The sequence below is a fragment of the Balaenoptera musculus genome, chromosome 2, assembly GCF_009873245.2.
Source record: "Balaenoptera musculus isolate JJ_BM4_2016_0621 chromosome 2, mBalMus1.pri.v3, whole genome shotgun sequence".
Lineage (NCBI taxonomy): Eukaryota > Metazoa > Chordata > Mammalia > Artiodactyla > Balaenopteridae > Balaenoptera > Balaenoptera musculus.
Window position 1 is genome coordinate 91508396 of NC_045786.1, and position 10902 is coordinate 91519297.

Below are 10902 nucleotides of genomic sequence, written 5' to 3' on the forward strand. Positions count from 1 at the left end.
GGCTGCTTCCCGGCTCTGCTGCCACCCGCCAGCGGGACTGCAGGTTCTTTCCCAGGCCACAGTGGGTCTGGCCCTCCAGCAAGTAACCGTGAGGGGCAGGGCTGGCACCAAGCCTGCCGCCCACTCCCTGCCTCCTGCTCCCAGCTGCTCTGCTCAGAGCCTTTTCCTCTCCACTTCCTGTTCACACAGGGGGGGGCGGGAAGTGGAGGGAGGAAGTTGGGGGGAGGCGTGTAGGGGGGACCCATTGAATAAAAGGAATTAACCGTTTCCCTCCTCTGACCTCTGGGAATTTCCGCCTGTGAAAGTGTCTCGAAGAATCTGCAGAGCTGGGGCAGTGGGGAGGAGGTGCGCCCCTCGTGGCCCCCTCCCCCCGGTGGTAGTGGCGGGGCCCGATAACTCCCTCTCGGCCCCCTAACCTTTTGTTTCCCTGGCGCCAGGGGGGCCAGCGCCAAGGGCAGCCTGGAGACTGGAGCCCCCCTCCCAACCAGTGGGGTTGGGGTGCCCGGCCTGTGACCCGAGCTCGGGGCAGGGGGGCGCTGCGCAGGAACTGCGGGAGTTGGTGGTCCTGGGGGAATGAGCTCACACCCGGGCTGGCCAGGCTCTGAGCCTCGCGCCCTCCCTGCCAGGGTTGGTGCCTTTGGCCAGTCTGCCCTGGGGACAGGAGAAGGGCGGCGAACGGGTCACCCGGGCCACAGACGTAGGGCGGGCACACCCTCCGGGGGCCACTCCCCCCTGGAGCGGAGGAAAGGAGCCGGTGAGTTCAGGAAGCCAGTAGACAGCACCCCCTAGTGCCCACCGCTGACTTGGCCAGGCGGCCCCCCAGGGCCCTCTCAAGGGCGGGCCTCAGGAAGCACCTGCTCCCCAGGACCAGTGGCCGCCCTGCATCTCCCCCAGGTGGCTTCCTTGTTTACAGGCCTCCTGCCCTGATCCCAGCGTCACTGCCTGTGGCCACTCCTCCTATTTCCAGTGACCGCTCCAGGAGCAGCTCATTCATCTTGGCCCCTACCCACGTAGCTGCTCCCCCACCCCACCCCCTCCTGGCCCTCCCCCAGGCTTAGGGCCAAGGCCCTGAGGGCCGTCTCTCTCCCCTCCACTCCAGGCCTTGCTTGGTGTCTAGGGATCTAAGAGCTGTGGCTTCCCGTTGCCCTGACTCAACGGAACCCCATTCTGTCAGTGCCAGAGAAGACTGGGGCCTTTTTCCAGGAAAGAGGAAGCAGCCTAGGACCAGATGGGCAGGCTTAAGAGAGGACAGAAGGGGCAGGGGTGTCCCAAGCTGTCTTAGCCAAGTCCTCTGGGAGGAGGGAGCAATAGGGCAGTGTTTGTTTAACTAACATGTATTAGGCACCCATTACGTGCAAAGACAGAAGCCCCAAGCTGTTCCAAGTAAGCAAGTGACCATGCCAGTGGTGGGCCAAGGTTTATACCTAGTACTCACTGACAGTGGGGAATACAACCCTGAGCCCTCTACTGGGCATGTCTAGGTGTGAGGGGAGCCTTAGGCCACATGGGGAGCAGGAGCCCTCCAAATCTTCCTGGAACGGGGGAAACGGAACAGGGTTAGAATGCCCTCTACCCACCCAGTGGGACCCTACCCCCCATTTGCTTCCACTCTGGCTTCTGAGGCAAGATGGGGAGTCTGAGGCTCATCAAAGATGGGCAGCTTCTGGCCCTATCCCTTGGCAGGGGCCATGAAGAGACCCTGTTGTTCTAGTGGCTGGAGAAGTATAAGCAGGGCAAGATTCTCCCAGGGCTGCAGAAGATAAAAGTCTTGGAAGAGGATTAGGCTGCAGGGGCAAGAGAGAAACCTGCAGTCACTAGCCAGGTGACCTGACCCCAGCCTGATTCCAGGAACACTCACTTGTTACTTTGTTTCAGTCTGGGCAGCTGACAGACCACACCCATAAACCTGGGCAGCGGACTGTGAACACCAGTCCATGGAGCAAAGGGTGCTCAGCTGATGTCACAGGAAGGCCCTGCTTCAGGACTCCCCAGGGCTTAGCCTCGAGCCACAACTAAAGAACTGTAAGCTGGGGGGATGGGCAGGTCAAAGGAGGTAGATGGGGAGAAAACATATCTGCCAAATGCCATGGATAGTGGCAGTGGTAGTCTCGCCTCCATGTTGGACCTCAACATTATGGTTAAGGGACTTCCCTGGCGGTCCAGTGATAAAGACCATGCGCTTCCAATGCAGGGGGCACAGGTTTGATTCCTGGTCAGGGAAATAAGATCCCGCATGCCGCGCAGCTTGGCCAAAAAAAAAAAAAAAAAAATCATGGTTTAATGCCAGACAGTGGTAGGGCAGTATCAAAACTGGGCAGAAGTTGAGAAGGAAGGGATGCAGGCTGGCAAAGAGAGGGGCAAGCAAAATCTAGCATGCGTAAGGGCCAGTGGAGGGAGGAAGAATGAGGGGCTTAGATTTATGGTTAGGCAGTGGCGATTACCAGAAAACTCTTGGGAACAACTAGGGAGGGAAGAGACCAAGGAAGCACCAGCGGAGAAAGTGACTTGAGAAATCAGCGCCCCCTGCTGCCTGAGTGTGGAGGGTTCTGTGGGGAGCAACACCACCTGCTGGCCGAAGGGAAGAACAGTTCCTGCTCCTAGACTTGGGAGGGTGGGCCCTAATTCCCAACCGAAGCCTGGAGTCAGAATGGATACAGTGGAAGGCAAAGAAGTGAGCAGAAAATGGCAAAATCATCCTGTCACATCTCCAGGAAAAGGAGCAAGGGCCAAGGCTTGAACATGCAGGGCCCTGGCAGCTTCCCCGTGACACCCTAGCCCCTCTTGGAGATCACTCACACACCACTCTGCCCAGCATCAACACAAAGCCATCAACTCCACAGTCACCAGCACAGACAGTTTAATGCTCTCCACCCCACCACCATCTCCCACTGTCCTCCGTGAGGCCCTCTGCCCCAGGGTACCGCTCACACTGGAGCCCCAGACAGTGTGCACAAGAGCATGCCCACCATCAGCACCACCCTTCCCCCCACCCCATGCCCAGGACTTGGAGGGGTTGTCTTTTCACCTGTGGGACCTAGAAGCTGACAGAAGAGAGGGCTTCTGAGGGAGAAGAGCCACAGAGTGAAAAGGAATAATGGTAGGTAGTGCTCCAGAAAGAGAACATGATGTGTGTGAGGAGGGAAAAGGAAGAAAGAGCTGTTAGATGCAGGGGGGATGGTAATGGGGTCAGAATTCTGACTTCTCCAGGCTAAGGCCCTCTGTTGGGAAGCAGGCTGACGGCCTGGCAAAACAGCAGCTCTAAGGCAGCCCTGAAGAACAGCACGGGCAGCTGGCAGAATGCACTCACAGCTCACCCCTCGAGGACAACAGCTATAATTCCGCTCCCCCCACCACAGTCCCAGCCCAGCAGCCTCCAGGAGACCAAGGACAGATGACGCTGTGGCCTTCCCAAGAAGGGACAGCCCCCGACCGCCTGCCCGCCTATCGGGGTTGACACATTCCTACAACCAACTGAGGTGCTCCTCCTCGTAGCGCTGAGGGTCGATGAAGGGCCGGTCAATAGAGCGGATCATCAGTTCCCCACAGTACACGCACTCAGCGGCCACCAGTTCATCCAGGTCAGCCTTGAGCTGTTCCCGGCTGGGCCCCCCGGTGGCAGCGCCCCCCTCGGCCTCCTTAGCCCGGGCAGAGCCCTTGGCAGGGGGTGGAGCGGTGCCCAGCTTTCGCTGTAGCTCCTCGAGCCGGGCCTGCTTGTAGGCCGGCAGGCCAGGCCGCACGGCCTGCAGCAGGCAGTCAGCGTGGAACATGTGGCCACAGAGGAAGAGGTAAAAAGGGCGGTTGAGCAGGGGAAAGTCGCAGGTGGCACATTTGTCCTGGGGCTCCACGGTGCCATAGCGGCCCCGCAGCTCCTGCAGGTCTCGCCGGATGCGCTGGGCGCTGGCCGTGGCCTCTTCCATCTCCCGCTGCAGCTCTTGGATGTGGTGGTTGTAAGCCTTCAGCGAGCTGCAGATCGCCTCCTTGAAGTGGTCGATGGTGACGAAGTCAGGGAAGAAAGGCAGCACGTCCTCGATCTTGAGCAGGGGGCAGCTGGCCAGGCAGGCCATGGCCGTCTGCACATCCTCCTCCTCCTGCACCACATGCCGAGCGATCTTCAGCCACAGCTTCTTGCGCAGCTCCTCATCTTCCTCGGGCAGGTCAGCACACTGCTTGGCCAGGTCCACGTCCACCTGTGGGGAGGCTGAGAGTGTTAGGGTCAGGTCCCACTCAGGACAGGGTCTGTGGGAAAGACAGAGGCCCAGCACTCCTGGCAGCAAGTAAGACGGGGCTTCTCGGGGCTGGGAAGGAACCTGTCTCAGTAATGGGCTTGCCTCTGTCAGAGCTATGCAAATGCTACTTATGATGGTGGGCCTGCAATTTTAGTGAATTTACAAATCACCTGGGGAGCATATCCAAAATACAGATTTCTGGGCCCCACCCAGACATTTTGATTCAGTAAGTCCTGGGTTCAGACCCAGGAATTCAATTTTTTTTTTTTTGGCCTCGCTGCGTGGCTTGCGGGATCTTAGTTCCCTGACCAAGGATCGAACCCACGCCCTTGGTAGTGAAAGTGCAGAGTCCTAACCACTGGACCGCCAGGGAATTCCCTCGAATTTTAAACAGCACTTCACACGATCCTACGCAGGTGATAATTCATGATTTGAGCAATGCAACTCAGCACTTTCCCCTTCTGCAATTGTGGCTAGCAGGTATGCAGAACTTACCTGTGAGGGAAGTACTATAACATCATCCCCATTTTGCGTCTGAATAATCTGAGGCAAAGAGAGGTTCAGAAACCAGCCAGAGGTCACACAGCTTAGTAAGAGGCAGAACCAGAATTCAAACCCTGACTTGAGTCTGTGTTCTTAACCTCTATACTACAGTTCCTCTCTGGGAGAGAAGCCAGCACCCCCTAGTCACAGTGTCCCTCCGACCCTTCAGCACCTGAAGCTACTGCTCTCCAGGTCCCTCTCCTGGACAGGGTCAAGGCTCATTGGCTCACCTGCAGGGCCAGGTCCACAGCCTCCTCATACAGCTCCAGGACCTTGTAGACGTGGACGCAAGCATGGTGGTGGCCATGCTCAGCACAGAGCCGCAGCGCGTACTTGAGGTCATAATGCACCCGGTGCGGGCTGGCCCCGGCCTGCTCGAGGTAGGCCAGCAGTGAGGCTGGCTGGCCTCGGGCATAGAGCGACAGCAGGTAATTGTGAATGGCCTGCTCAGTCTCGCCCAGCACGTTCACGCAGAACTCCATGTAGCGGATGGCCTGGCTCACCTGCTGGGCCTCGCCACCCTGGCTATAGTTCACCAGGGCAGGGATGAGCTGCCGGGCATCCAGCCGGCTGCCCAGCTCAATCCAGGCGTCCACCAGCTGGCGAGGGATGTGACGGATGAGGATGGGTGAGAACTTGTAGAAGAGCTGGGGGTCACGGTGGCGGGCCAGCACGGCCAGGGCCTCCTCGTAGGCCTCATGCTGGCAGTGGTATGCCACCACGCGCTCGTAGTCCTGCATGATCACAGCGAAGTATACCATGTGCTCTGTGTCCCCGTGGCTGGCGAGCAGCTCATGGATGGAGGCCCGGCTGGCGAAGAGCCACTCCTTGTGGCGGGGGCTGCTTAGGAAGGCGCGGAAACGCTCCCGGGTTTCCCGGTAGAGGTTCAGGGCCTCAGGGTCACCCTGCAGGGCCCCGAGTCGGCTCAGGTAGAGCTCCGTCAGCCAGGCGGTAAGCAGCGTGGCCTGGGTGCGCTCAGCAGGCTTCAAACTGGCCAGTTTTCGCTGCAGGAACTCGGCCAGCGCCTCCTCCTGGTGGGCCTCCAAGAACTTGAGGGCAATCTCCTCAAAGTAGCTCTGAGTCAGGGCGTAGCAGCGGGCACTCTCCAGGTAACGATGCTGGCGGAAGCAGAAGTCGGCCTCCCGGGCCAGGACCGTGTCCAGGCAGTCAGGCCGCTCTCGACAATACTCTTTGGCCAGGTCGAAGCGGTTCATGTCCAGGTAGGTGCGCCAGACATCCCGGGCCTCCCGCTGTACCTGGTAGCGGAAGACGGCCCGCTCGGTGTGGGTCCACAGGTGGCCCGTGGAGGAGTCCTTCACCATGTGCTTCAGCGGCCCAAACTTCTCCAGGAAGTGGTCCCGCAGCACCACCTGCCCCGTCAGCGTGCACACCGCCTCCACCCGGTCCGCCAGCAGCAGCAGGAAGTGGAAACTGGGTCAGGACGATGGCCAGGGGTGGGCTGGCCCCAGGACCCCCCCCTCTGGGTACTCCCAGACCCGCTCTCGCTCAGCAGGGAGTCGGGACGCCCGCAGGTCCAACGAGCCATACACCACGCCATCCCCCCATCATCCAGGCGAAGGCCCGGGCGCAGAGCGCAACTTTGGGGTGTAGAAGGGCCAGCTCACTGTAGCCCAGACTGCTGGGGAACTCACGGAAGTGGGGGTGGGATGGTCAGTGTAGGCAGCAAAGAGCCCCGAGAAGCCTTGGGCCTCTGCTCCCTCGGCTGCTCGGCCTATGAACTGGAAGAGGCGCTGCCCGAGAGTGGGTGGGCGATGACAAAGCCACGCCCTTCAGGGCCCCGCCTCCGCCTCGAGGGAGCACACAGGTGCTGTGCACCCTTCTTCATTTAGCACATAAACAACGGACGGAAGTAGAGATCCGGGGCAGGGCCGAAAAGCCCACCCTCACTGGCCGAGAGCTCTGCTTCAAAGATCTGGCCTTGGGCAGTGCCGACCAGGATGGGGCCTGTGCTGCTCTCGGTACCCAGGGGCCTGAGTTCCAGCCCACACTCTCCACCAGCTGCCCCTTCCAGCGTGCCAGGGGCACGAACTTCTGTCATTACGGTTCACGTAGAGGACCTCAGTGCTGCTCAGAGCGATCAGCAGGTGAGAGCCTGGAGTGGGGGAGAGCATGGCAACCTAGAGGATGCTGCCATTCCCACCCTCAGATCCCACCCACCCAGGCAGTGACCCTACCCTCAACACCCCCAACCCCCCTACCCCCATCTCAGAACTCTACCACCCACTTACCAGTAGGGTCCAGGAACATCTTGTGAACTTTGGCATCATCCTGCGCCCAGCTCCATGTGGTTGGGTTCATTTGTTTTGCCTAAGTCAATGCTGTTGGGACAAGAGTCACAGCCTCACTCCAGAGAAGGGCAGATCCTTCTGTTGAATCACAGACCTCTTTATAATCTGATGAAAGGCATAGCCTTTCTTCCCTGAAATCTACATAGACGCATAAAATTCTGAATACAATCCCAAGGGAACTCTGAAACACATATGGGGTCCTCCTTAAGAATGCTCAGCTCTGAGAACACCCCCACTTCATTCTGAGAAGTCACTAAGCAGAAGTCTTTTCCTTCTGCTCAACATACCTCCAGTGCATCTAGGAAGATAGGCAGGGGTATCCCAGAATGCTGGGGTAAAAAGGGAACAACAAATAGTAGCTAGTGGTTACTGAGCACTTTCCATATACCAAGCACCATGCCAAGAGCTTGAGCTAGTATGACCTCAATTAATCTTCACAATAACCTTGAGGGGTGCTCCCTTAAGATTATTTCCTATTTAAGGTATTTCCCTTATTAAATTCTTTTCAAATTATATGCTCACTCTAACTAAAGAATCAATACAACAGTGTATGAAGAAAAAGTTAATGATTTTCTTCCCAAACTCCTATTATTCCCAACGGAAAAAACTGATGTTAACATCTTTCTCCATGTTCATAATAGAAACAAGCTTATTTTATCAGTTTTTACAAAAATGTTTTCACATTGTATATATGTGTGTGTATGCATATTAATTTATAATTTGCTTTTCTCAATGATATTTCATGAACATTCCACTGGGTCAACAGATACAGCTAACTCATTGTTTTAATAACTGCATAATATTCCCTTTTATGGGTGAACTATAACTTAATCATTTTCCTATTGATGGATATGCAGCTTGGGTCCAGTTTTTCCTACCACAAATACTGCTGGAATCAACATCCTTGTATCTATACCTTTGCAAACTGGTACTTTTCTTTCTATGGTATGTATTCCCCAAAGTGGGATTGCCAGGTCAAAGTTATAGATATTTCAGTGTTTAACAGATATTGCCAGATTATTTCTCCAAAAGATGGTGGCAGTTTATACTCTTTCCACCAATGTATGAGAGTCCATCTCTGTGTATCTTCACCAGCATCATATATTACTGTTTAAAATTTTTGCTAATCTGATAGGTTAAAAAAAAATGGTATCTTACTGTGATTTTGATTTGCATTTCCCACAGGTTGAAAATTATTTTCAGATGTTTACTGGAAAATTTGGAGTTCCTCTTCTGTGAACTGCTTGTTTATATTGTTTACCCTCCCTTTTCTACTGAACTGTCTTTTTTTTTTTTTTTTTCACAGCTTGCGGGATCTTAGTTCCCCAACCAGGGACTGAACCTGGGCGCCAGCAGTGAAAGCGCCGAGTCCTAACCACTGGACCACAAGGGAATTCCCTGGACTGTCTTTTTCTTATTAATTTCTAAGGGCTTTTTAAGGAACAGGAAAGTAAATATTCAGTCATATGTGGAAAAATATTATTTTCCCACCATCTTTTGTCCTGACCTGCTTCATATACTTTTTTATTTTTATTTTGTCATAACAGCAATCACTACGTGGTCAAATCTATCTACCTTTTCCCTTGTAGATTCTGGATTTTCTAGCTTGAGTAAGAAGGTCTCTCTTCACCCCAAGAACATAGAAATTTATTAAATATTCTTTTAATATTCACACTATTTTTTATATTCAAATAATTATTTCACTTAGAATTCATTTTTATGATACAGAGGTTTAGCTCTGTTTCATCCCAGATGGTTATTCTGGATAGATAAACAATTTTGCTGACACCTTTGTCATATAATAGTTCCATTTACTTATACTATTTATTTCCAGTTTTATTGAGATATTTTATTTCCATTTATAGTGTATTTACTTCAGGACTCTAGACCGTTCCGCTTATCTACATGACTAACTTGTGGGTTGGTACTGTCTTTAACAGATGAAGGGACGTGTTCAGAAAGACTGGGTGACTTGCTCAAGATTCCATCCCTGTTAAGTGGGAGAGCTGAGCTCAGAGTCCGGGTCTACTACGCTACACTGGTTCTCTTTAGGAAGGGATAGGATATTTCCTGAAAATTCCAAATCCACTGTTTAACCTGCCCAGAGTGGAAAAAAGGCCCGGTCAGTCAGTAGTTCCAAAATACCACCAATCCACTCCCTACTCCTAAACCTTTTGGGTCCTCACTTACCGGAGTAGTGTATCCTTGCCCAGGCTCATGCAGAGCTGATTGCAGGAGATGACAAGACTGGTGATACGCTCAGAAGGGGTAAAGTCAATGCGCTGCCTCGTGAAAATGGGCACTTCCTTCTCTAGCTGGGCATTCACATATCCTAGGTGAGGAGCCAAGGAAAGGTTAGCTATGGAACAGAGGGAGGAAAGGCAACATATTCCTCTCCACCTTCCCAACATATTGCTACCCCAGGACCTTGGTTAGCCAACACCTGAATATCAATATATCAAGCAGTTTGCTAATCACCTCTACATTAGTCCTAGGCTACATTAGGGGTTCTGGGCTCTTCCCACATCTCTGAAAGCAGTGAGGGGTTGATTCTTTGAACCCTTGGTATGCTGTTACACCATGATATACCTGCTCCCAGTGGTAATGGGGTGGGCGGGGAAGGGTTGGGTGTTCTCCCTTATCAATTTTGGCCAAGCAATCCCAGCTCAACTAAAGTAGTCTAGTTCCGCTCTCTCCCCTCCTCCTTGCCCATGCAGTAATACTCTCAGTGAGTCTCCAGAAGAATGAGGGTGGAGGGATCCTTGGGGAATGCTTCCAATCAGTTGGTTTAACAAACTGCTGGTGCCTTCTCTCTAGTCTTTACTCTTATTCTTTACCATTGCTCAAAATATTCCAGAGCTTCAAGACCCCTCTGCCAACTCTGTACTACTTTCTTACAAAAATTTCCCCTCAATGCCAGCTGCACACAGCTCTAGCAAAAAGCCTAAAGTACTTCATTTTCCCCTGTTCAGTGACAAGTTCCCTCTAGGACCATCCCTCCTTCCCTACGACACTCCCATTTCACCAGTTCTTTGCCCACTCTCTTCCTCCACCTCCAGAAGGGCCTGGTGAGGAAACAACACCGAATCAGATGAAGCCTAATTCTCATCTGAGCCTGTTCTCAGTTTTCCAAACTGCGGCCCTCTATAGCAAGACACTTCCTTATCTGAGTCCCAGTTCCCTCTTAGAAGGACTCTAGTGGCAGGGCCTAGATCACGCGGCTGCTCTTGCCTGCTCTTTCCAATCTTCGACCATCCACCAGCTGGGGGCCATAAGAGCCTGAGGAGAATCAAGGGCCTAGACCCAGACTGCACGTCCAGGAGGTGAACCCGAGCTCCTGGAGCCACCCCCTCCGCTCCTCTCTTGCAGATGCCAGGAGAGCTAAGAGGTGCAGCGGCGCCCTCACTTCCCTTACCCGAGTGGGGGATGCCGACGCTGGGGCAGCCGGGCTGCAAGAAGGCCGAGCGGGAGAGGGAGTCCTCGTATTCATCCAGGATAGACGCCATGGTACCCGGCCTGTGGGTCCTCCGTCTTGGGCCCAGGGATTACAACAGGGCTCCCCCCAGGGATCCCCGTCTCCCCGGATTGGAAGCTGCGACTCCCCAGCCTCGACAGGGATCTGACAGATCCTGGCAATCCGCCGCCGCCGCCGCCGACTCCTCCTCTTCAAAATCCTGAGGATCTTCTCACTCTCGCCTTATAGAGTGAGAAGACCGGGGAGCTCTCCCCCTTGAATCTGGCGCAGTACTGCACCCAACTCCCGCCCCCAGGAGATCACCGGCTCCCCCTAGCCGAACTCAGGTGATCTCAACCTCGCCCGAGCA

General features: G+C 54.3%; 1 protein-coding gene across 1 annotated transcript; it reads right to left on the reverse strand.

Annotated features, from left to right (window-relative positions):
- Positions 1–2840: 2840 nt before the first annotated feature.
- On the reverse strand, positions 2841–10882 carry VPS18 (VPS18 core subunit of CORVET and HOPS complexes). Its single transcript, XM_036843525.1, is given in 15 exon segments — positions 2841–4187; positions 5000–6199; positions 6201–6244; positions 6247–6273; positions 6276–6300; positions 6302–6331; positions 6333–6425; positions 6428–6625; positions 6628–6762; positions 6765–6826; positions 6829–6882; positions 7019–7062; positions 7064–7108; positions 9269–9410; positions 10494–10882. Coding segments are annotated over 15 exon segments (2916 nt in total). The 5' UTR covers positions 10585–10882; the 3' UTR covers positions 2841–3461.
- Between the last annotated feature and the right edge of the window lie 20 nt (positions 10883–10902).